This window comes from Rhinoraja longicauda, chromosome 29, assembly GCF_053455715.1.
Source record: "Rhinoraja longicauda isolate Sanriku21f chromosome 29, sRhiLon1.1, whole genome shotgun sequence".
NCBI classification, from domain to species: domain Eukaryota; kingdom Metazoa; phylum Chordata; class Chondrichthyes; order Rajiformes; family Arhynchobatidae; genus Rhinoraja; species Rhinoraja longicauda.
The window spans coordinates 6,690,530-6,717,333 of record NC_135981.1 but is presented as its reverse complement, the minus strand read 5'-3'; the positions used below and the strand labels follow the sequence as shown (position 1 = coordinate 6,717,333).

The window sequence follows — 26,804 nt, the reverse complement described above, 5'->3', positions numbered from 1 at the left end:
CCACCGCCGCGCCGCTCAGGTTGCGCGAGGCGTTGGACTACAACTCCCATCACCCACCTTGCGACTCGACTCTACCGCCGCGCCGCTCAGGTTGCGCGAGGAGTTAGGACTACAACTCACATCACCCACCTCGCATCCGTGGCGGTGGCGGCGGCGTCAACCGATCAGATTCGAAGTCTGAGCCGTCGACGGCTCCGGGGGAGGGGAGGGGAGGGAGGGGGGGATGTAAGCGCTCATGTGATTGGTCCAGTTTAGGCGGGCTGGAGCTGGCAGGGCAGCAATCGGCCGTTTTGAATTTTCATTGAACGATTGGGCGCGAGCGCGGAGCGTTGTGCTTCGGAACCGTCCGCTGCGAACGCGCACACACTTTTACACCCATTTGCACACTAAATAAACAAATTTTAGCGGCTTTGTTAAGCATTCTTCACTGCAACTATGGATCTGGCATCGAGCCCCCTGCGAGTAAGTGGGACTTATATATTTTTTTAATGTATTGATTGTCTTCAGATCATCTTTTTGTGTTTGGAAATCACTTTGTTTTTGTGCGCCGATTGTAAAATGCAAAATGTGCGATTTTTTTCCCCATCAAAGGTGGACTTTTATTTGGAAAAAATATAGAGACTTAGTTGACTGGATCGGCGAACTATCTATCTGCGAGAGGGGGGGGGGGGGAGTAAACCCTGCATCGACATTTTGTTTCTTGCAAAACAAATACGGCTGGAAAACGTTTTTTTCTGAAGAGATCGGCGTTTAAATAAACGAATGTATACTTCTCTTTTTTGTTTGCATTGTTTTACACCATGTATTTCTCTCCTGTTACCGTTTGCTTCTTTGTCTGAAGAGGTCCCATGCAATAACCAACTGACGACAGAATTCAAATGTTTTGTTCCCTTAATCATTTCCAGTTTATTCTTAGACATTTACATCGGATTTTATCTCCGGATGGCACAATTTTGATAAGTGCACGGAAATATCAATGACAGTTGAGCATCGAAAGTGCTACTACGGTGCAAATCCTCTAATCAAATTTGAATCCCACTTACCTGTAGTTGGTATGTTTTGGCTGTCTGAGTGAAGTAAAATCAATGATTACAAATGAGAAAGAATCCGGCGGGAACAGATAAGCAAGAAATTGGAGGAAGGAGAGGAATTTGAATGATGTGGAATAGTAATGATGCGAGGCTACTTACATTGCTCTTGCCCAGATCAGAGATAATAGAACAGTACACAACAGGAACAGCAGCCCACAATGTCCGTGCCAAACAACATGTCACGATGAACTAATCTCTGCCTGCAGTGATCCATACCCCTCCATTTCCTGCATTTTCATGTGTCTATCTGAATACTTAAACAACACTTCATATCTCCCTCCACCACCATCAGGCACCCACCATCTTCCATATATATTTTTAAAAGTGCCTTGCACATCTTTAAACTTAGCCCCTCTCACCTTAAAGCTATTCCCTCTGACATTTCTACCCTGGGAAAAAATATTCTGACTGTTATCTATGTCTCACAATTTTACTTCTATCGGGTCTCCTATGTCAAAAGGCCACAGATGCTGGGAACCTGAGACAAAAATTGATGGGAAAAAAAGTGTAAGTGGCCAGCAGGTTGAGCAGCATTGGTGAAGATAGAAAATGATTCATGAAACACTTAATTATTCAGGTTGGCGATCAGCCATCAGAATTGGAATGTTTTGTGATTGAATGCAAGGGGAGGAGAGGGCAAGAGAAGGTCTGAGAAGATGGAAGGGAGGGACATAAAAAAAATGAAAAGGAGCTGATGATGGGAAAGAGAGGGCACTTCTTGAGAATTATCTGCAATTACCAATAGAAAATGAGATGCAAACTGCAGATCTGAAATAAAAATGTTAGTATTGGTGATTTCTTGAATGGGGTAGAAACTAATTTGCATAATTCTGCCTTTGTATTGCGATTGAAAATAAATTTACTGTACACAAAATCAAGGATTGCCTTCTCAAAAAGACACATTCAACCATTTTGTTATCTCCAAGGCCTCCATGTTAGAAAGAATATATGAATATGTTTTCAAACATCCTGATGCCTGCCACACAAACCATGTACCCTTGATCTTCAACCCGCTGTCAGCCTGTGTATCTTTGGTTTTTTAAAAAAAGTATTAAGGCTTTTTTTGTTTGTTAGCCAGGTCTGGATAAATGAACATGACATGCAGTTAAGAACAAACGAAATCAATGCAATTCTAGTTCATGTTTAATCTATTTCTTGGGAAAATAATAACAGAATTGGTCATCATCCTTCACCCCACCAACCACCACATTCAATCCTCCACTTTGCACCTGCTCCATTGTGATCCTGCCACAAGTTTTATCTCCTCCCCACCTTCTGCTTTACACAGGGACCATGTCTGCTCATCCCTCGATATTCACTCCTTCCTGACTACTGGTACTTTCCCTAAAACCAAAGGTGTCCACTGTTCTTTCACTCTCAATCAGGAATTTAAATATTTTAGCATTCAAAACGATTACCCCCTCCAAACACATCATCAAACTGAGAAAATTGAGTTTCTGCTCATCTCTATGTAACTGGATCCTTGACTTCCTCATCGGCAGACTAATCAATATGAATTGGCAACAACATTTTCATGCTGATAATCATCAACATGTTTAGTTTATTATTGATACGTGAAATGCTTTTTTTTTTGTTGCATGCCATCCAGTCAGGGAAAAAATATACATAATTACAATCAAACAGTCCACAGTATATAGATACAAGATAAAGGGTATAATGTTCAGTGCAAGATAACGTCTGATTAAAGATTATTTGAACGTATCAAATGAGGTCAGGACCGCTCTCTAGTTGATAGAGATTGTGTGCTCAGTCACCCACTGTACTCTTGCTGTACCCATGACTAGCTAGGCACAGTTCCAGCGCCATCTTTAAATCCACCAACAATACCACCATTGGATGAATAATAGGTAATGACAAGTCAGAGATTGGAAATCTGATAGACTGATGAAAGAATGACAATGTACTCTCGGCAAGACCAGGGAGTAGATTGCTGACTTCAGGAGGGGAAAATCAGGGATCCGTGAACCTGATTTAATTGACGCAACGACAGTGGAGAAAGTCAACGGCTTCAAGTTCTTTAGCGTGCATATTTCTGTAGATCTGTCCTGGGCCCCGCATATTGAAGCAATCACAAAGAAAGCTCGTCTGAGTCTAATTCCTTAGAAGGTTGAGAAAATTCGGTACGTCGGTGAATACGCTACTGAACGTATGCAGGTGTAAAGTAGAGAAAATACTGATTGGTTGCATCACAGCATGGTTCAGCATCTTGAATGCCCAGGAACGAAGGAGATTACAAATTGGTAGACTCTTCCTGGTCCATCACAGGTACTGACCTCGCCATCATCAAAGGGATCTACAGGAAGCAATGCCACAAAAAGGCGGTCAATATCAAAATAGACCCACAACAACCTGGCCATGCCTTCATTTCATTCCTACCATAGGGGAGAAGGTATAAGAGCATGAAAACGATAACTACACTATGCGGCCTCAAATGATTTTTGAATAACTAAATAACTGCAATATATTTTGAGTCCAAATGGTATGTAACTTGGAAGGAAACCTGCAGGTGTGGCATTTCCATGCCTCTGCTTATCCTTTGTTGGTCATAGAGGTTCTGGGTTTGATCATTAACTTATAGCTGTGATTCCATGTGTATCATTTTAATGTATATTTTGTCAATGTGTCTAATTTTATGTTCATCTTCATACAGCCTTTGTTTCCCAATCAACTCGCTAAGGTGAAGAAAGGTGATAGTCAAAGATTGTCTGTTGAAAGAGTATACCAGAAGAAGACGCAGTTGGAGCATATTTTGCTCCGTCCTGACAGTTATATTGGCTCTGTGGAACCTGCTTTGCAGGTAGAAATAATTATTTTTGGACAATAAATTTAAATACTGGTGTAATATTTTTATATAATATGTAATATACAAACTCGTACTATATTTTGTTTATTTTTCACAAGATTGTTAATGCATCAAAAAGAATGGGGTCATCTTAAAAGAATAATTTCCATTATTGTGATTTGGAACTATTTTGAATATCTTATTTTGATTATGTTTTTCTCTTTCCAAAACCATGTTAGCGCCAATAGTTTGTTTTAGTTTGCATCACAGCCTTGTAAATATAATTAAAGTACGAATTGAGATCAAGTGGGATATATCTGCAGGATTGTAACAATAGCAAGTCATAGTGTTGACCTATCTCCTACTTTGTAGTCAACTACAGATATTTAATTTTAGTGTTTAATTTGTTTTGTAAGAGTTTAAATTCTAAACGCATTAAAAAAAACACTATTTATTGCTCCTCTGCCCTGGAATTTGTTTCCATGAGTTTGAGACTCGGTCTGTGTGCCTTTTTAAATGTCAAAATGGTGCAGGATGCTTTGCTGCTAAGTCCACTTGTCCATTGGTGCAATGTCCACTTATGCACATTTTCCAAAGCTGCACAGCGATAATAAGAATCAGAATAGCCTTTATTGTCATCCAAAAACATGTTTTTGGATGAAATTCCATTACCCACAGCACACAATAAGAAGCAATAAAAATAAAGCAATAACACACACAATCACAAAATCAACATAAAACAAAAAACATCCATCACAGTGAGTCTCCTCCTCACTTTGATGGAAGGCCAGAATGTCTTTCTCTTCCCTGCCGTCATCTCCCGCGGTCAGGCTGTTGAAATTTCCACGTTGGGGCTCCCGACATTGAAGCCCCCGCCGGGCGGAGAAAATCCCGCGGCCTATTCCAGGCCGCGCCGGACGGCGAAAGGTCCGCAGCGGGTCAACCCAAGCCCCATAATTCGGGGCGGACGAAGACCGTCCGGTCCGCGGGCTCTGCAAACCAGAGCCCCAGGTGGTCCCAGCTGGAGGCCGCCAGCTCCAGGTGCATGGCCGATAATAGGCCGCAGCGTGAACGGAGAAACGACCCAGACAAAAGGTCGCGTCTCTACGGAAGAGACTCCGTTAGGAATTTTTAATAGTTCCCCCCCCAAACAACACACAGCACACAACCACAAAAAACACTACATCACATCCAAACACTACAATTAAGACAAAAAACACAAAAGACAAACGGTGCAGGCGAGCCGCAGCTGCTGCGCAGTGCCGCCACTTCCTGTCCCTAAACAACAGGAATTTGCTTTTTTGTTTCCCACGCTGGCTTGTCCCTAACCAAGCTTGCAATATTTGTAAGTTTTGAGGTGCTTTTCTTCTAAGACAATAGACAATAGGTGCAGGAGGAGGCCATTCGGCCCTTTGAGCCAGCACCGCCATTCAATGTGATCATGGCTGATCATTCTCAATCAGTACCCCGTTCCTGCCTTCTCCCCATACCCCCTGACTCCGCTATCCTTAAGAGCTCTATCCAGCTCTCTTGAATGCATTCAGAGAATTGGCCTCCACTGCCTTCTGAGGCAGAGAATTCCACAGATTCACAACTCTGACTGAAAAAGTTTTTCCTCATCTCAGTTCCAAATGGCCTACCCCTTATTCTTAAACTGTGGCCCCTTGTTCTGGACTCCCCCAACATTGGGAACATGTTTCCTGCCTCTAACATGTCCAACCCCTTAATAATCTTATACGTTTCGATAAGATCTCCTCTCATTCTTATAAATTCCAGTGTATACAAGCCTAGTCGCTCCAGTCGTTCAACATATGACTGCCGCCATTCCGGTAAACCTACGCTGCACGCCCTCAATAGCACAGTGACACCAGAAAGTTTTAATGCTCCTGAAATTTATTGAATATCTTTGAAAGTATAAAAGAGAAAGCAACAATTTGGATGAACAGTAATAAATTATAATGATATTTATCTATTCCTTTACAGCAAATGTGGGTGTACGATGAAGAAATTGGCTTAAATTGCAGAGAGGTAACTTTTGTTCCTGGGTTGTACAAGATATTTGATGAAATTCTAGGTATGTAGAGTAAAGTTTTGTTATCTTTCTAAATTTTGAATTGTGCAGAAATAGAAAAATGCCAAATTAATGTAACTTATTTTAAATAGTGAATGCGGCTGATAACAAGCAGAGAGATAAAAACATGTCATGCATCAAAATCAACATTGACCCGTGAGTGCTTTTAAAATTATTTTTATTTTAGTCATGTTCAAAAAAAGGCATAGTTGCATGACCATTAATCTTGAAACTGTTTTGTTTCTTTACACAGTAACTTGTCCTATTCACAGACAGTACTAAGTAGTAGGTATATTGCAGGAACATAGTAGAGGCATGTCCAATGAATAACATACCTGTTATAAATTATTCATTCATAATAGGATGCTGCTGATATGTTAGGTGACTATTCTCAAACATTAGAGTGAATTGTATTTAACTTATTATAAATGCTCAGTTATTTTTGTTATGTCCTATAGTAGTTGTGCTGTGCAAAAAAAAAATTGCTCCATCTTTTTGTACTTTAGTGATTTCTATTAAGCATTCCGCTGTTAATTACTGTACAAATATTCTTGAAAATAGTACAGTAGCACAGAATGGACTGAAGCACACAAATAATTATGTTTTTCCATTCACAGTGAGAACAACACAATTACTGTATGGAATAATGGAAAGGGAATTCCTGTTGTGGAGCATAAAGTTGAGAAGGTTTTTGTTCCCAATCTCATTTTTGGGCAGCTGCTGACCTCCAGCAACTATGATGATGATCAGAAGAAAGTTACTGGTGAGTTTGTGGTATTCACTGATGGGGCTCTGATAGAAGTTTATAAATTCTGAGGGTCTTAGATAGGGTACATAGTCTTTTTCCAACGGTAGAAATGTCAAGCACAAGAGACCTTAGCTTTAAGCTGAGAGGCCAAAGTTTAAAATAGACCTACAGGAAAAGTTTTTTATGCACTGCATTAAATGCGTGGGTTGCACTGTTAGATAGAAGCCGACATGCTATATTGATGTTTTAGATAGGCACATGGACACGTGGGCAATGGAGGGTTACAGACCACATACAGGCAGGTGGGATTAGTTTAAATTGGCATCGTGGTCAACAGAAACATGGTCCAAGTTCCTATTCTATATTCACTATTACTTGGGAGTTTGGCTAATTTGACATATGATCTAGAAATTGTATCGATTCCAAAGGCAAAATATTTTGCATTTAATTTTAAGAAAGAGCTAGTATGACCATTCTACCTAATAATTCGCAGTTAATCACTAGTCAGTGGATACATTAGTACATGCTATGCAATCCAAGAGGGAAAATAAATGTAGACATTAAATTCCTACTAGGTTTTATGAACCTCTATTCTGTGATGCTTTGATATTTAAGATACATGAGCCTGCAAGATAGACATTGAGAACAGTTATTTTGGGAAGAAAGTCCATCACTATATTGTAGCATGGTTCTATAAGAGGGAAATGTACAAAAATGAATGAATATGTTTATTGGCCAAGTATGCCTATACAAGGAATGTGCCTTGGTGCTCCGCTCACAAATGACAACACAAACATACAGTTAAAAATTAAGAATAAAGCATAACCACATCAAAACAATAAGGATACAACATTACGGTCTAAACATGTGGGTGAAAATAAACCAGAGCAAAAAAGAGACTACAGACTTTGGTTATTGAGTGGAACTATCACTTGTGGAAAAAAGCTGTTTTTATGTCACAAAGTTGTGATTCATACTGATGTGATGATTTGTTTCCACTTTATATTTGGATCTTATGCTTACTGCCATGGGATATATGCAATGGTCCAAATAACATTTAAAAAATAATTTTGTAAGTTGCAACTTTGACATCATCAACTTTCGCCTTTTTGAATAAACAAAATGAGAGAATACTTTTTTCTTTCAGGTGGTCGAAATGGATATGGTGCAAAACTATGCAACATTTTCAGTACAAGGTTTACTGTGGAAACTGCTTGTCGGGAATATAAGAAATGTTTCAAGCAGGTACATTAAGCTCCTGATCATTCTAAATGGAATTGATTCCTTTTGATTAAACTTTAATATTAGTTATGTTCAATGCAAAAATGTAGTGGTTGCAGCCATGAAGGTTTGCTGAGAAAAGCACACTGCATGAAAGTTTTCTCTATAGCATGACCATTTGAATTGTGTTTGCTGTGGTGTACAGAAAACATTAAAGAGTGAAATATGATTTTTTTTTTTAAATTGAGAAAAGGTGGTTCATATGGCCCTCTAATCTGTTCTGATCACATGGCAGGGTCATTGCTCAACCTAGAATCCATCAAATTTCCTTATCACTCGAATATAAGATCCCTCTAGCACGTTATGCAATTCTGTAAGTTTACATCTCATCTTGAATCCAAAAATCTAAAAACGTTTGTTTTAAATGTATTCAACAATTGAGCTCTTTATGAAAGAACTTTAATGATTCACAACATGTGAAGAAATTTCTCCTTATCTCAGTGTAAAATAGTTGAGCTGTTGGCCTGAAAATATGATCCTAGTTCTGGACATTTGAAACAGCCCTTCGCTGACTACCTTTTTACTGAGCATATTGCATTTTAATTAGAAAAGGGAGTCATGTATTCTTCAGTTCATTACATTTCTCTTGAAAACTATTATATTATTCAATCAAGGGTTGAATTCTTCTAATCGTATTTTGCTTACCTCTAGACCTGGAAGGACAATATGGGAGATGCACAAGAAGCTAAAATCAAACACTTTGATGGCGATGACTACACTTGTATCACTTTTCAACCTGATCTCTCAAAATTCAAAATGCAGACTCTTGATAAGGATATTGTGGCAATTATGTCAAGAAGAGCATATGATATTGCTGGCACTTGCAAAGGAGTGAAAGTTTTCCTAAATGGCAAGAAGTTATCTGTACGTATTATGTTTCACATAATACAGCTGGGTGTTTCATTTGCAGTGCATTGATGCATCTATTTGATCACATTTTTTTTTTTAAGTCCCATATTGAGAGGATTTTAAGTGATTTATATCTGTTTCCTAGTTAAATAATTTTGTAGGTTTTGTAATTCTTATGTTGATTTTTTAGTTTTAGAGATACAGCGGGGAAACATGCCCTTTCGGCCCACCGGGTCCGCGCTGACCAGCGATCCCTGCACATTAACACTGCCTTACACATACGAGAGACAATTTGTACATTTACCAAGCCAATTAACCTTCAAACCTGTACGTCTTTGGAGTGTGGGAGAAAACCGATCTTGGAGAAAACCCACGCAGGTCATGGGGAGAACGTACAAACTCCATACAGATGGCACACGTAGTCGGGATCGAACCCGGGTCTCCGGCGTTGCATTCGCTCTGGGGCAGCAACTCTACCGCTGCGCCACCGTGCCGCCCGTTGATCTGCTCTAATTTTAATATTGTACATAAAGATAATTACTCACGTTAACTATCATTTACACTGGGTGGCACACAGAAAATATTGCATTTTTAATGGTTAATGCATTTTTACTCGTTTTTAAAAAAATCATGTTTTCAGGGCAGATTAGTTTATTTGTACTTGGTTTCATTACCTTTTAACATATCATTTATTGGATAAGAAGGCAAGTGGACGGTGTACAAATTAAGAACTTGGATATATAGCATTCCCCTTTCTGCTCTAGAATTTCAGTGAGAGTAAAAATCCTTTTGTGACATTTTGAATATTAATTTAATTGCACTATACAAAATTATCCCCAAATAGACCATAACTGAAATGTCAATATCCTGTTTTTCCACTTGTAGGTTTCTGGATTCCGTAGTTATGTGGATCTTTACGTAAGTGGCAAAATGGATGAATCAGGTAGCCCACTCAAGATAATCCATGAAATTGCTAACAGTCGGTGGGAAGTCTGTGTGACAATGAGTGAGAAAGGCTTCCAGCAGATAAGCTTTGCAAATAGCATTGCTACCACAAAGGTAAACTATAATTTAGTACAATTGTTAAACAGATTAAACAATATGACTAAGCGATTCTCCTGTTGGCATAATGGGTTTATTCAAAGAGGGGCTGAACAACACAGACCTTAGAGGTCTACGGTTTTGGCTTCTGTATTCAGTTAATTGACCTCAAAAGGCAGTAGTTTGAATAGGAGACTATCAATAGGCTCTTATTCAACAATTCCAGTAACTTATTTATTACCTATGTTATCTTAATTTGGAGCTGGGTTTTTTTTAAAGAGCAAATTATTGACACATCAATGCTTCTTTCCATTATCACAATGCATTTAACATAATCCTTTAAAGTTGAAAATATATTCCAAGTATATGATTCCATAAGCCTGCTTCAAGTTTTTTGGAAATATTGACGACAAGGCTACCGGTTGATGCATAGGAAGAAACTGCAGATGCTGGTTTATGCTGAAGATAGACACAAAATGCTGGAGTAACTCAGCGGGGCAGGTAGAATCTCTGGAGAGAAGAAATGGGTAACGTTTCGGGTCGAGACCCTTCTTCAGTCTGAAGAAGGGTCTTGTCACCCATTCCTTCTCCAGGGATGCTGCCTGTCCCGCTGAGTTACTCCAGCATGTTTTGTCTATCTATTGGTAGTTGCCTTTGTTATCCAGCTAAACTGGATAATATCTTCAAGATTTCAGTTGCATGATTTACAAAAAGAATTTCATAATTTGGTAGTAAATGATTGAGAACATTTCTGCCAAAGGTGAACTATTTGACTCTTTTGATATACTTTTGCAGGGCGGTCGGCATGTTGACTATATTACTGACCAACTGGTTAACAAGTTAATTGAGGTTGTCAAGAAAAAAAACAAAGGAGGCGTGTCTGTAAAACCATTTCAGGTAAGAATCGCTTAAAAGTGCTGAATAGCAATATCTTAGTCTTAAAATTAATTGCATCTTTTGGGTGTAACCAACAAAGTGGTGTGATTTCCAATGGTCTGAGGGTAACCGTAGGACTAATTCTCCACTAACACTTCAAAGACTCTCTGACAATCTTATAATTTTGCAATGTCCTTAAGACCTCCATTTTAGAAATACTAAATGAATCTGCAAACTACCTTAGAACTAGCCACGATACATCTTAGCTATGTTCCCAATCTCATCTGAATACCTTGTTTATTGCAGTAGGCAGTTTGTAACCTCTTTTTAGTAAGGCTTGACAGTATTCTATTTGATTTGCTTGTTATAACCACCGTATTTTGATTGTATTCATGTACCTAAGATAGACACAAAAAGCTGGAGTTCCGATCCGAAACATCACTCATTCCTTCTCTCCAGAGATGCTGCCTGTCCTGCTGAGCTACTCCAGCTTTTTGTGTCTATCTTCGGTTTAAACCAGCATCTGCAATTCCTTCTGATGTGTTAATATACCTGTTATTTATAGTAAAGTAATTTTTTTAAGCTGTGAATTTGGTTGTGTGACAGGTGAAGAATCATCTTTGGGTCTTTGTGAATAGCTCGATCGAAAACCCAACATTTGACTCCCAGACTAAAGAGAACATGACCCTTCAAGCAAAGAATTTTGGCTCACAATGTGTGTTGACTGAGAAGTTCATCAAAGCGGTATGTTCAACTTCTGACTACATATAATTTTTAATTTAATACATACATTTTCAGAGATTTGATTGAAAAGTGTATAATATCTAAGTAATGTACATTAGCTTCATATTACTATAGAAGGGGGAACCATTTAAATCTTTGCAATTGTGCGACTATTAGTCTCGATATTTGGCCCGTTCACTGCACATCCATTTCCCTAAACTTGCTTGAACCTTACTGAAGCTATATCGTCATTTAAAATATTTGTGCTTAATGGGAAATCAAGTTATTCTATCTTAATTGCTTGGATGAGAAGTATTGAAGCTACTGTCCTCGTGGTGGTATTTCACCTAACAGAATAATTTTGTTATAGGCAATGAACTGTGGTGTCATTGAAAGCATCATGAATTGGGTTCGGTTTAAGGCCCAGAATATGCTAAATAAGAAATGCTCAGGAGCGAAACAAAGCAAGATCAAGGGTATTCCCAAGTTGGATGATGCTAACGATGCTGGTATAATATTTCATCTTATTCTGAGCATTTGGCATGAAAAGTTTAAGATTTAACTTCAGTTTAAGATTGTTGTATAAGTAACATATTATTTAATGTGTGGAAGTAAATTTGTTTGAGAGCTTTTAACTGAGTTATGGTAACTTAAGATGGACCCAAAAGCTGGAGTAACTCAGTGGGACAGGCAGCATCTCTGGAGAGAAAGAATGGGTGCTGTTTCGGGTCAAGACCCTTCTTCGGATGGTGACTTAATACTGATGTTTCTGAATTTAAATTCTGGAAATGTCATTAGATGCTTGATTTGTTAAAAAGATGTATAAACTTAATTTTATTAAATTCAACCCATTGCCCAAGTGTCAATGGAGATTTGAAGTGATTATGGTACTAGTTTTCAGTTAATGTTTCAGCTGGCAGGACAGTCCAAGAGACACAATTTTTGGCCCTCTTCCTTTCAGGAAATTTGGGGGGTTGGTGGTGTGAAGCTGGTAGCTAGTGAGACCACCTGAACTAAATGTTAAAATTATGCAAAAACACTTGATTGATAGAATATAACTACAAAATAGAAATGTTGGTGCTTATCCCATTGGAGATGTATTGTATTTTTAAACCCCCATCATTCAATAAATGTTTAGACGCAAGTCATTTTGTTATCGTAAAGATGAAATTTCCTTTTTCACAGGAACTAAGCATTCTCATGGTTGTACTCTCATCCTAACTGAGGGTGATTCAGCCAAGACATTGGCTGTGTCTGGTCTGGGAGTGGTTGGACGAGATAGATATGGCGTGTTTCCTCTTAGAGGAAAACTTCTCAACGTACGAGAAGCATCTCACAAACAGGTGGGTTGATAGAAGTTGGTACACTTGCATTAAAAAGTCACAACAAATTGAATTAAAGCAAAAATGAAAATATGCAGCATCAACTTTGTAATGTATTCATTTCCTGTTTGGTCTTTATCACTTACAGATTAAAAAAAAAATCTCAAAATGTCTGTGTTTAGTGCAAGGAATAATCAGCAGCTCATCAGTTTTCAGGTGCTTTTGAACCACTTAGGTGGCTGTTCATGACGTTGAATCTGGCAGTGACTGCAGTTGATGCATTGGCTATGAATATATTGCAATATGTTTTTGAATACTAATTTGTAATATAAAAGTTGTCATACCACCTTAGGTTTCCACGATTAATTTTCTTTTAATTCTATATTTTCTGCAAAGACGTTGAAAGTATGTTATCTGCTGTGAAGCTGCAATGGTTCTTCGTTAATTATCCGTTTCAGGATTGTCCAATTCCTCATTAATTTACTTTAGCAGAGAAACAGGTTATCATATTTACCCTTACTGCGGCTTCCAATGGCTATTAAAGGACCGATTATTCAGAAAGATGGACTAGCAGTTTAATATTGCCTTTTCTGGCCTGTTCAAAATATCTCAAAGCACTTTGCTGTTCAGACATTTTTTTAAAGGAGCGACCCATTTGCACATCTCAATCTTACCTTTTTTTTAAATCATCTTGACTAAGAGATAAATGTTGGTAGAGATACCGGGGATATCTCCCCTGTTCAGTGGGAAAGAACTGCAGATGCTGGTTTAAATCGAAGGTAGACACAAAATGCTTCAGACTGAAGAAGGGTCTCAACCCGAAACGTCACCCATTCCTTCTCTCCAGAGATGCTGCCTGTCCTGCCGAGTAACTCCAGCATTTTGTGTCTTCCTCCCCTGTTCATACTTAGAATGATGTAACAGGGTCATAGTAGTCCCTCCCAAGACAACAAATGGGACTTGTTCACCTCACAACAATGATGCTTCCATCACTTAAGCACTGCACTGCGATGTTGCATAGATTCAAGACTGTGGAGTGGTCCTAATCCTGAAATGTTTCAGTGCAACTGAGAATATCAGTAGCTGAACCACAGTTTATACTTTGGTACGCAATCAGAAATAGTTGGGTGACAATTATTATATGTCTACCTTCCAGATAATGGAAAACGCAGAGATCAACAACATGATAAAGATTATTGGTCTGCAATACAAGAAGAACTATGAAGATCAGGAGTCTCTGAAGACTCTCCGTTATGGAAAATTAATGATTATGACAGATCAGGTATTTTAACTAAATTATATCTTTGAAATTATTGTTCATTTTAACTGTGTAAAAGCTCAGCATATAAATATCAAAATACATTTGCCATACATTGAAAGCCACACCACGGCTATCTTCTCTCTGTTCTCACAGAACCCCTGGTTTTGAATCTAGAAAGTGATTCTTACCGTGTTTTGTGTACCATTTTCAATGCAAAATAAGATTTTATTGAAAATTCCATAGACTCCACATTACAAAGTCAGCAATAATCTTTTTGCTTCTATGGGTCCTGCATACATTTGCCAATCTTGGACATAATGCAACTAAATGGGATGCAGTTTTTATTATACAATCATGAGCGACTTGTGCAGAAGAAGGCTTTTGCAAGATTTCTGAAACCTGCTTCAGGGTGATTTCAAGTAGGATATCGTAGGCTAATGCAGGGATACCCTTAAGTTGTTTATATGCCTGAACCTCTTTTGGTCTCGCCCAAAAGTTGATTGCATTCAGTGATCACCCTGCACTCAGATATTAAGAAAGAGCACAAAGGAAGTGCCTTGCCCTGTGTAAGACTAATTCAGGCAATTTCCCAGCAGCAAACCCACAAACAAAATGCTCATTGTTCTGCATTGAATTATTAATGTGCCTATAGAGGTATTCATTAAAATCTAGTCCCCGCAATCTCTGGTAACTTTAATCTGCTGCAAGTTAATACCAGTAAATACATAAGTAGCAACTGTGTGAGAATAGTGCATGCTAAAGATAACTCAATAATTCGGCACGGCACTTGTTGCCAAATCAAATATTGGAAGAATTGTTTGCTATAGTTACATCTCAAACTATTTTAATACTACATCCATTGCATTGCAGCAGTTACAAAATCAAATTAATATTACGGTGAACCATATATACAGAACTAGAGCAGGACTACACTGTTTCTATTGCAATTATTTTATTGATTAAAACTAAGTGATTCGAAGTCACCTCTGTGACTTCTATCAAATTCATGCATAAGGTCTGGGATTTCAGTAAATGAACATTTAAATTTGCAACCTACATGTAACTAAGATGAAGTTATCAATTTATAGTTAGCGTGTTTCCCCCAAAAAATTAGAAAGGTTACCACAACTTGCAATGGCAGGAGAGAGCTTGTGAATCTTAACTTGGGAGTAATTTTCATATTGTTCACATTACTTCCATTAAAAATGTTTTAAAACATTACTACAGGTCTTGCGTGTCATTTACTAGACCAGGCCTGGAGGAAAGATTTGGGATCTTTTTATAATATTCTTCATTCTTGGTGCATTACCATTTTATAGCTTTGTGGGGAAATGTATTTCACTGCCTTATAACATGAATCTTAAATCTCAATTCTTTTGCAGGATCAAGATGGTTCTCATATTAAGGGCTTGTTGATCAATTTCATCCATCACAACTGGCCATCATTGCTCAGACATAAGTTTTTAGAGGAGTTTATTACACCAATTGTAAAGGTTTGTCCATAACTTCTCTGAAAAATGTCAATTGAAGTACCAGTCCTTTGTTATAGATTATTAATGTGACCTAACTGTCAAATTAATTTCTGGTCATTGGGCTAATGCAACATTGTTTTTCTCCAGGTATCTAAAAACAAGCAGGAAATTCCATTTTACAGTCTCCCTGAATTTGATGAATGGAAAAGGAACACTGGCAACAACAAGACTTGGAGAACAAAGTACTACAAAGGTTTGTTATAAAATCGCTGTGTGGTGGTACTCTCAACAATGTAAGAACCTAAGGTAGACATAAAATGCTGGAGTAACTCAGCGGCACGGGCAGCATCTCTGAAGAGAAGTAATGGGTGACGTTTCAGGTGGAGACCGGGTTGGGTCTGAAGAAGGGTCTCGTACTGAAATGTCACCCATTCCTTCTCTCCAGAGATGCTGCCTGTCCCGCTGAGTTACTCCAGCATTGTGTGTCTACCTTCGATTTAAACCAGCATCTGCAGTTCTTTCCTACACAGTGTAAGAACCTAATTTGTTTTGTCAGATGTTTTTGTTGACCATTGAAAATCTGCTTTTATCTTTTTACTTCATGTGGGATTACAACAGGACAGGATCAGCTAATCATTCTTTTACGTTGGGTTTTTAATTTAAATAGTTTGAAGGGAAATTTATTGTACAATGGTCGAGGCATATCATTGAAGGTTGGGGTATTTCTATGTTCCTCTAGGGTAAGAGGTATGGGTGTGATATGAACATTGGATTAGAGGGATTGGGAGGGAAAGTGCATTGGTACAGTTTGTATTAGGTGGCGCAGCAATAGGTTATTGCAGTCCACCATTGCTCTACTGGGACATTGTGGTTGTCCTGGGCATGCCAAGTGAGAATTGGGCACAATGTTACCATGTTCCACTGCAGTGCTCTAGTAATGATTCCCTGATGTGGAAATGGTCCTTATTGTGTTTTACTTTCTGGTGGGAGTAATAAAACTTTCCAATCATGCAATGCTGTGAGGAGTAAAATTGTGCACTTGGATTTTTTGTGATTTTTTGTTAAGATGTGCATCAAATATAGCTAATCTAAAAGATCTATACTTGTGGGCCTGGTTAAATATTACTACCAATTCTAAATCATCCAGGTTTGGGTACGAGTACCGCCAAGGAAGCAAAGGAATACTTCGCTGATATGGAGAGGCATCGTATCCCCTTTAAATATATTGGACAAGACGATGACACTGCAATCACCCTGGTGAGGTCTAGATTCTGCAATACATAACCATAAGACATTGTTTTGTCGCTATAATTCTTCATTAACTAAAGTGTTTGTTCCTCAGGCATTTAGCAAGAAAAAAATTGAAGAACGCAAAGAATGGCTGACTAACTTCATGACTGACAGACGACAGCGAAAATTACATGGATTGCCAGAGGTATGACTCAAAATCATTTTAGCTGGAGATCACAGCAAATTTTTCAAAGCAGATATGGTAAAACTAGAATCCCAAATGTGTGTTTTAAATTGGTATTCTTTTTTATTAGTAGAGACAAACTCCCAGTTGGTGTCAAATTCTGCGGTAATTAGTGTGCCACATGGATCAGTTCCAGGCCTAAGTGTTTTACTATTTATCTTAATGTCTTGGAAAAAGAGACTGAAGTTATGGGTCTAAATTTGCTCATTAGGAAAGTAAGGAAACCAACTTGTGGATAATGAGTAGTTTGGTATTCTGTTTTTTTAAAGATCAATTCACAACAAAGGCTTAATGTCCCAACAGAATTGTTTGTTACCCACGAGCTGGTGCTTGCCTAATTTTCCAAAAACATGTTGCAACTTTATTTCTGCAGAGGATGTAAGACGTTTTTGGAAGTTCATTCCTCAAAAGGGGATAGAGGCAGTCTTCTATTTTTTTTTAAGAGATTGGTAGATTTTTAATAAGCATTAGGGATATGCAAGAAAGTTGTATTAAGATCACAATCATATCATCCAAGATCTTATTTAAGTGGCTGGAGGGGCATTGTGGCCCATTCATACTATTCAATAGTGTATCTAGGAGCCAAAAAAATGGCCATCTCTTTTTAGTATTGTTGGAATTGTATTCATCAGCTGACTACTTTTTTTCTGCAGCAATTCTTGTATGCAAAAGATACAAAACATTTGACATACAATGAGTTCATAAATAAGGAGCTGGTGCTCTTCTCAAACTCTGACAATGAACGATCAATTCCATCACTTGTGGATGGTGAGTCATTTTTCTGTTTAAAAGAAAAATTTCATACAAAGATTTAATTCCCCAACGGCATTGTTCAGCAATTAAAGTTGTCCAGAGGCTGGTAAATTATCACCATTCTTTGTTAATATTGACTGGAATTGTGATTGGTTATCGACATTGAAAGTATACATCTATATTATAAATCTTTTCAAATGGATCTTGGTAAAATACGGTATAGGGTTTTGGTAAAAATAAGTTATGGGGTGGTAGAAGAAAGGAATAAATGACAGCAAGAAATTTTACTTTTAGAAAGCACACTAGTTTTAAAGTATTTGATTTTTTAAATAATTTCTCTGTTAATTAATCAAGGCCTGAAGCCTGGTCAGCGCAAAGTTTTATTTACCTGCTTCAAGCGAAACGACAAACGTGAAGTCAAGGTTGCTCAGCTAGCTGGTTCTGTCGCTGAGTTGTCAGCCTATCATCATGGTGAGGTAAGCCATTATTGGTTATCTAGTATGAACTTTTTTTGTCTTTCTGTTCTTTGTAACAATTCAGACATGATTTGAAAAACCACATTTGAAGGCTGAAAATGAATTACTTTTAAAAATATTCTGAGAGTTCCATTAATATAGCAGCTGCAACAATTAGAGAAGAAATCCCCATGACAAACTGGGTGAATGATAAACATTATATGGGAGGTTTTTGGAGCTGCTGGAAGCAAATAAATAGCTTTCTGGTCTAAACACACATTAACAAACACTAAATTGTTGGTCCTTTAGGGAATGCTACAATTTCACGGTCAACATTTGTAAATCCCAAACTTGCCCAGAATCTAACTTTCAGAAATAAACCTCTTTTCAACACTTTGACAAGTGGAATCTATTTTTCTTTTTTGTAAAATGAGGGACATGGCAGTCTGTTCTCAAGTCATTCTGGTGCACAATTGCACACTGAGGAATTGTACAAAGTGCGTGCTTAAACCAAACTAATGTGGCCAGCTGTTGCAAAGTTGTCAACTTTAAGTGAACCTCAGACCCCCAGGTAGTGAAATCTTTAAGATTTAAAAAAATTAGAGTATTTGATTATTTTTTTATTTCATTTTTAATTAAAAATATATATTTTGGCAACAATGGGGAAAACAAGATAACTCCAAAAGGCATTTTGAGTACATTCAATTAGACTAACATCGCTTTGCAACCGCAGAACAATGTACCGTTTCTGTGACTTCTAAAATGTAGGATTTATTAAAGTATCCTCTAGAGCTACTGTTCATAATGAAATTTAGTTACTGGATCGAATGTTAAGAATCTTATCTTGTACAATTTGTGGTATGATTGTATCCTTCACTGGCAGCATTGACAAACTCATGATTTCATGTCAATTAATCAACATTTAACCAAGTCGTTTGTTATGTTGAATGTTTGTTAATTAATGATTTGGTTGATGTTTCCAGGTATCCCTCATGATGACAATTGTTGGATTAGCTCAGAACTTCACAGGCAGCAATAATATCAATCTTCTGCAGCCAATTGGTCAGTTTGGTACACGACTTAACGGTGGCAAAGATGCTGCAAGCCCTCGATATATTTTCACAATGCTCAGGTTTGTACCATTACAACATTTTAGTTATAATTCATTACAACTAGAAATTACTTTGGTTTTCATAAGGAAATAAGGATATATCACATAGCAAGGTGTTATTTTTTTAAGCAAGATTTTATTGCTTTAAAGAGAAGCTTGCTTGAAACAGTACATTTTTGGAGTAATCAGAGGTTTTGTCAACCCCCAAATGAGCATCAAAAACATTGGTTTTAAAAAGACAACTCCAGACCACTGGCTAAGGAGTTGAATCAAAATACCAAGGATATCTTACAAGCAGGAGGAATTTGTTTCAAAGAATTTATAGAAGGAAAAAGGCAAATTGTAAGTGGCCCCAGTATCCTTAAAATGTATAATTTGAACCAATAAAGCTCGTTTTTCGGTAGGAAATACAAAAGCAAGAGTGGATAGCCAGCCATCTGACAATCTGTGATTGTCTGACACTACGAGGCTAAATTCTAATTGTGTGCCACTGAAAAGAAGGTGAGGCCAGACAGAGTAATGTGAGCATAGTTGGTGCGGAGATGTAAAGAACATGGTGGATTAAAGGTTAATGGTCTAGAAATTCATGGACCTGTCGCATGAAAATTCAGAAGCACCTCCAACTCGAACCGCCTTTTTTTTTTTTTTTTTACTTTGTGTGAATTATTTTACGGAGCCAATTAAAGTTGCCATTTCATGGATTTCAGAGCGTGTTGTTTAAAATGACATTTGCATTATTTTCATGGATTGTAGTTGTAATTATAAATTGTCTTCTTTAGTACTTTGACTCGGCTAATGTACCCAGCAATGGATGATAATGTGCTGAAATATCTGTATGATGACAACCAACGAGTCGAGCCAGAGTGGTATATTCCTATTATTCCTATGGTGCTGGTGAATGGTGCAGATGGTATAGGCACAGGATGGGCATGCAAAATCCCCAACTATGATGTAAGAGAAATTGTTAATAATATTAGGCGTTTGCTGGATGGAGATGATCTTGTACCTATGGTAGGTGAATAGTTTCTATTAACTGATTCTTCAAGGTCCCCCATTTTCTATGTATGTGCATAGTTAAGCTATTTTTTGGACAAAATTTTCCAATAGTTTTGATTTAAACCATAACAAATTAAATTAACTAATCTGCAGTATATTAAAGTTAAACCATAAAATTCACTCGTGCAGAGCCTCTGAATTATTTTTTCTAATGCTGACTTGTTTCTCACTAGCTTCCTAATTACAAGAACTTCAAAGGAACAATTTTTGAATTGGGTGCCAATCAATATATGATTAATGGTGAAATCTCAGTGCTGAATGCCACCACGGTAGAAATTTCAGAGCTACCTATCAAGACCTGGACTCAGGTAACCATTTTTGTACTTTATTGTTAAACAATAGCACGAGAGACATTAAGCAAGCGTTGTGGTCTAATTCCTTTACTTTCTTCATCTAGGAAACAATTTTTTGTCACTGCCTTTTTACACAAGTAATACTTGGGATTCATAACCCATTTTGGCTTGTGAGCAAATAGGGAAGAGTGGGAAATATTAATACTTTGTCCACAATTACTATCGCCAGAGACTTGACTTCATCAACATGTCTTTGAGACCCGATTTTCTAGTGAACTGAGATGTATACCACATAACCCAAGGTTGATAAAGTAATAATATATAATCTGACCCATGAATCTCAATGGATCACTTCTTGTTTTCCTGTTCCACTTATTTAGCATTTAACGGTGAGGGTTTATTTTGTGTCTGCAGACGTACAAAGAACAAGTACTGGAACCAATGATGACTGGAACAGAGAAGACTCCGTCATTGATCACAGATTATAGAGAGTATCATACCGATACCACTGTGCGTTTCATAGTAACACTGACTGAACAAAAACTGGCTGAAGCGGAAGCAGCAGGACTGCATAAAGTTTTCAAATTAAATGTCCCGCTTACATGCAACTCAATGGTAGAGTATTTTACACTTTACATAGCAATTTATAAAGTCACTAGAACAAGTGGGGCCCAAACCTCTCCTGCATTGGTGCAACACCCTCTCCTCCCTCCCCCCCCCCCACTCCATCCCCCTCAACCCCCCCCCCTTATCCTCCCCCCCTCCCTCCCTAGGATATAGATTTAAACTTTAAAGTGTGAATAACTTTTAAAATATAACACCGATTTCAATGAAACTTCTTCCATTAGCACCAAAGGGACGACGGTGAGTAAGGTCGGCCTAAAATTGTCGCGCTATCGTGTAGTTCCGGAACAAACAAACAAACGAGAGTTTTAGTATATAGACTAGACCAAGTGGTTCCTCGTAGGGTTTCCCTTGAGACCTGGGACCTGAGACAAATCGCGTTTTTTCTTTAAAATAAATTGTCTCTAAAAATTAAATGAATCTCAATGGGGTGGGGGAAGAGGGGGCCACTGACACCATCCTGTCAGCGGCTTTCTTCTTTCTCCTTCACTGTGGTGCCGTACTCCTCCAGGGGAGGGGGAGCGCAATTAAAGGCGGTACAGGGAAGGTGAGAGGGTGTGACCGAGGAGCCCTGGACCCAAAGCCTCTCCTGTATTGGTGTAGCATCCTCAATCCCCCTTATCCCTACCCCCCACTCTCCCATCTTCCCTGACCCCCACTGTCCCCCTTGCCCCCCATCCCCACTCTCATCCCCCCACCGCTGCTGTCCCCTTCCCCCACCCTCACTCGCACTCTTCCCCAGCACCCCCACTCTCTCCTCCCCCACCCCCATTCTCACTGTCCCCTTCCCCCCCCCACACTCTCTTCCCCCACCATCACACCCCCTCTCTCCTCTGCCCACCCCCTCCTCCCCCTTTCACTCTCACTTTCCCTCTCTTCCCTGACCCCCATCTTGTTTGTGCGAGCGAGGAGAGGCCGTGCGTGCCCTCTGGAGACGTCAGACGCACAGCGCATTGAAAAATGTGTTTAGAAATGAGAGTTTGAAACTTTAAAATGTCTAACTTTAAATATATAAGAGCAATTTAAATAAAACTTGTTATAAACAGTCGCCAGGACAGTGGTGATTAAGGTGGCGCTAAAACTGTGGCGCTATGGTTTACCTTTGTGGCTGCAGGTCCACATGTTATACATATATCTGCATGAATTGTACGGGGGTGGGGCGTGAGCTCATCTCACAGGCGCACGGGTCCCATTGTGACGTCACACGCTGAAGACCTTCAAGAAATCGGTTAGAAATGAAATGTTTTAACTTTAAAACCTCTCTAACTTAAGAAATATAAGACCAATTAAAATATAATTTGTTGGAAACAGTCGCCGCAAGAGTGGTGATGAAGGTGGTGCAAAAATTGTGGCGCTATGGATATTTTGAATTGCATATGGATTTATATATATAGATGTTTGGTTGCTATCGCACTACTTGTACCACTAGATGGAGTTTCAAAATCTACAAGGCTTTGCACCTATAACTAATGCAGTACTTTTTCAACATGTCAGGTTACTGCAGGCATTTCCAATCTTCCTGCTGGATAACAATTATGTTTGAATAAATGATTTTCAGTTTTCATTCATAGATTCACTTTCCTCTTTGACTGTTTTTAGTCAAGTCATTTGAGTTTATTGTCATGTACAAATACGGGTAGAAAAATCTTGCAGCGGCATCATGGGCACAGACTCAACAAACACACAGAAACAAATCACATAGAAATTATATATTACACATAAAATTTCTCAAAAGAAAGTGCAAAAATACAAGACATTTGTACAATGTAATTAGGAAAATAAGGCAATTTTAGCTGAGGATTATATTGCATGTTTTTTTATCACAATGTTTCACTTTCAGATGCACACTTTTATAATTAGATGAATCTAACGACCCACATCTACAGTTTTACTTAGCAAAATTTGCTTTGTTCAAAATTCATGCGAGCAGTTCCACGATATCCTGTTTAGTTAAGAGTTCCTCAGCTGCACAATTTACACATTTTGGGTATGTGTATTAATACTGTTAATAGCAATAAACCTATTTCAGTGGATAGACCTAAAATGGTGGAGTAACTCAGCAGGACAGGCAGCCATCCAGGTATATTTCTAACTACAAAATAGATGATCCAGCAACTCAGAGCTGGTTTGCATTCAGTCTGTTTGCTGCTCATTTAAATTTGGTTTTCTGAATGCTTGTGTTTTTGCAGGTGTTGTTTGATCATGTTGGCTGCCTGAAAAAATATGAATCTGTGCAAGAAATACTGAAAGACTTCTTCGATTTAAGGTTGAAATATTATGCTTTAAGAAAGGATTGGCTTGAGGGATCACTGGGAGCTGAATATGGAAAACTAAGCAATCAGGCTCGTTTCATCTTGGAGAAGATTGAAGGAAAACTGGTCATTGGTATGTTTTAAAGTGAACAAGCCTATAGTTTAAAGATATTTTCCAAGATATTTGCAGGCAACTTTTATTTTCATTTTGTCCTTGGATGTTCCAATGTATGGTTCTAAATTGTGCTTAACTGAATTCTTAAAACCTGGTGGATTTTAGTTTAAGTTCAAGAATATTCAATAAAGATCAGATTTTTTTTAGGAATCAATAACTTAGTGACAGCATGTCATTACTGTATTGGTTATGCACTCGGACAGGAAAGATTTCAACTTGTGTTTCCATTGGCATCAAATTTGAAATTATGGCCATTGTTGAATTCATTAAATGCATTGACGTTATTCGCAAACATTGCCATTATATGTGAATTCAGCATGAAATGTATTTCTTTGTCACGACATTTATGCATCTGAGAAGGATGTACATCAGCCATGCATGTACAAATTCATCTGCAAACATTTTTTTCCCTGACATTTGAGTACATCTCAAGATCATATAACAAGTTGGAAGGAAAGCAAGTTCTCAGCTGGGAGGCATTTCTCCAGCCCTGCAACAACAATGATTTGCATTTGTCTGCGTGACCGGTTCAGCATTCTCAGGCACTTGGCAAAAGCAGAGCCATATAAATATATTGAGTCAGCAATGGACGTTAGGATAAATAGCTAAACTTCGTCAGCTTCATAGAGTACATGGAAGAAGGAGGGGAGTTAATGAGTAGACTTTAGATATTAATTTAACCTGGGTGATGGCAAAACTTTGGGAAAAGATAATTGGGGACAGCATGCAATTGGACAAGAATGGATTGCTTAAGGGAATTCTATATTTAAGCAATTTAAGAGATATTGATAAGGAGAATCAGTGACGGAAATGGTGTTGACTTGTTTACGGATTTTCAAAAGGCATCGTATAATGTGCTGGTAATAGATTTTTCATTGAGACATAAAATATGAATTAAAATAAGCAATCAAAAGGGAATTGGAAAAGTACTTGGGAGAAAAAAATCCACACCTCTAATCTTTCCCTCTGGGAAAGAAGCTGGTTGGATTGATGTTGCATGGGAACAGTGGACTGAATGCCCCTCCATGCTGCAAACGTCCTCTGCTAGTCTTTTCCTTAAATATCCAAATTCTTTTTTTTTTTTACTTCTCTGCAGAAAACAAACCAAAACGAGAGCTGATACAATTACTGTTCGATCAAGGTTACGATTCAGATCCTGTGGCATGTTGGAAAGAATCTCAGGAAAAGGTAAATAGAACAGTGACCGATTTGAACAGTTCAAATGTTTGAGATGTTATTGTTTTACTAGACCAAGTGGACCCATTGGGCCCAAACCTCTCCTGCATTGGTGCAGCACCCTCTCCTTCCCCCCCCCCCACACCATTCCCCCTTATCCTCCCTCCCTCCACCCCTTCCCTCCCTAGGAGATAGATTTAAACTTTGAAATGTGAATAACTTTAAAAATATAACACTGATTTCAATGAAACATCTTCCATTTGCACCAAAGGGACCACGGTGAGTAAGGTGGGCCTAACATTTGCACGGTATCGTGTACCGTTTTGGCTGTAGCTCAGGAACAAATAAACAAACAAAAACAAGAGTTTTAGTATATAGATAACGGTTTTTCTAATTTGAGATATATTTACAATAATTATAAAAACTTGCTTTTACAATGTTTAATGTATATTTGACATAGGATATCAAGGGAGTAGGGAACGCGTGATGTGTTTTTTAATGAACATTTTAACGAATACGGGTAAAATGGGGACATTAGGTAAGATTGGAGCATGTGTGTCAGTAGTAAAGTGATAAAAATCAAGGATGCACAAGAGGTGAGGACAGGCTGCAGGATAGTATAGGGATGCAGAGGGGCATGAATGGAGTGGTTTAGTAACCAGGAGCAAATATAGGTCGTTGAGCAAGGTCCAAGGGTAAAATTGGTCTGCAATTTGGGATCGAGAAAGCAGACATTTGAATGATCTGGAGGTTATAAGGAGTGGGAGGCTGATCGGATTAGTATTAAAACAGTCGAATTGGAGATGAGACTAGCATTGCTGAGAACTCGGTGGCATGACCCGCGACGAGAATTCAGGTGATAGAGTCATAGAGTGATACAGTGTGAAAACAGTTTCTTCGGCCCAACTTGCCCATACTGGCCAACATATCCCAGCTACACTACTCCCACCTGCCAGCGTTTGGTCCATATCGCTCAAATCCTGCCCTATCCATGTACCTGTCTAATTGTTTCTTACATGTTAGGATAGTCCCTGCCTCAACTACCCCCTCTGGCAGCTTGTTCCATACACCCACCACCCTTTGTGTGGAAAACATTACCCTAAAATTTCTATTAAATCTTTGCCCCTACATCTTAAACCTATGTCCTCTGGTCCTCAATTCAGCTACTCTGCGCAAGAGACTCTGTGCATCTACCCAATCTATTCCTCTCATGACACCTCAATAAGATCATCCCTCATCCTCCTGCGCTCCAAGGAATAGAGTCCCAGCCTTCTCAACCTCTCCCTATAGCTCAGACCCCCTAGCCTTGGCAACTTCCTTGTAGATCTTCTATGTACCCTTTCCAGCTTGACAACATCCTTTCTATACCATGGTGCCCAGAACTGAACACTACTCTAAATGCATCACCAACATCTTATACAACTGCAACATGACCTCCCACTGTGATAGGGAGATGAATTAGGTGGACGTTGACAAAAATGATATGTGGTAGGCGTCATTTTAGCAGCATCCTGTATAAATACAATACTTTTAAATGCATTAAAAGAGGCTTAAAACGGGTAATTTTGTGAAAAAAAATCGGGGGGGGGGGGGTTACCCCCGTTGTACGCCTCGTGCAAGCGCTTGGCACTTTTCCTCTTTTTTTTACCTCACTCACATGCCTGATGCTATTTAATCGAGACACGCTATTAATTGGACAAAGAAAAATCATTCAGATATTTAAATATCTGTACATAAGCAATTCTTATAGGGTATTATCTGGAATTTGCAAAATGATTAAATCAAATGGGATTTAATAAAATTATAGTGGTGGGCAGATGACGATGAAAATCTTTTTGCTGCCGAACAGTTCCACGCTTGGGAGAACCTGTTATTTGTACCTTTTACTCGGAATAGC

General features: G+C 38.5%; 1 protein-coding gene across 1 annotated transcript in view; it reads left to right on the top strand.

Moving 5' to 3' along the window:
- The first annotated feature begins 230 nt into the window (after positions 1–230).
- The window catches only part of top2a (DNA topoisomerase II alpha), a 41,283-nt gene continuing 14,709 nt past the window's right edge, over positions 231–26,804 (top strand). The window contains exons 1-25 of the mRNA XM_078424973.1: positions 231–462; positions 3,763–3,909; positions 5,878–5,968; positions 6,058–6,121; positions 6,583–6,728; positions 7,861–7,958; positions 8,646–8,858; positions 9,729–9,902; positions 10,680–10,781; positions 11,367–11,504; positions 11,854–11,992; positions 12,669–12,826; positions 13,962–14,087; positions 15,449–15,559; positions 15,686–15,791; positions 16,686–16,795; positions 16,881–16,973; positions 17,666–17,780; positions 18,120–18,241; positions 19,204–19,352; positions 20,111–20,342; positions 20,561–20,695; positions 21,095–21,295; positions 23,494–23,689; positions 24,828–24,919. Of these exons, the coding sequence (XP_078281099.1) occupies positions 436–462; positions 3,763–3,909; positions 5,878–5,968; positions 6,058–6,121; positions 6,583–6,728; positions 7,861–7,958; positions 8,646–8,858; positions 9,729–9,902; positions 10,680–10,781; positions 11,367–11,504; positions 11,854–11,992; positions 12,669–12,826; positions 13,962–14,087; positions 15,449–15,559; positions 15,686–15,791; positions 16,686–16,795; positions 16,881–16,973; positions 17,666–17,780; positions 18,120–18,241; positions 19,204–19,352; positions 20,111–20,342; positions 20,561–20,695; positions 21,095–21,295; positions 23,494–23,689; positions 24,828–24,919 (3,285 nt within the window). The 5' untranslated portion in view covers positions 231–435. The remainder of the gene's footprint in view (positions 463–3,762; positions 3,910–5,877; positions 5,969–6,057; positions 6,122–6,582; positions 6,729–7,860; positions 7,959–8,645; positions 8,859–9,728; positions 9,903–10,679; positions 10,782–11,366; positions 11,505–11,853; positions 11,993–12,668; positions 12,827–13,961; positions 14,088–15,448; positions 15,560–15,685; positions 15,792–16,685; positions 16,796–16,880; positions 16,974–17,665; positions 17,781–18,119; positions 18,242–19,203; positions 19,353–20,110; positions 20,343–20,560; positions 20,696–21,094; positions 21,296–23,493; positions 23,690–24,827; positions 24,920–26,804) is intronic.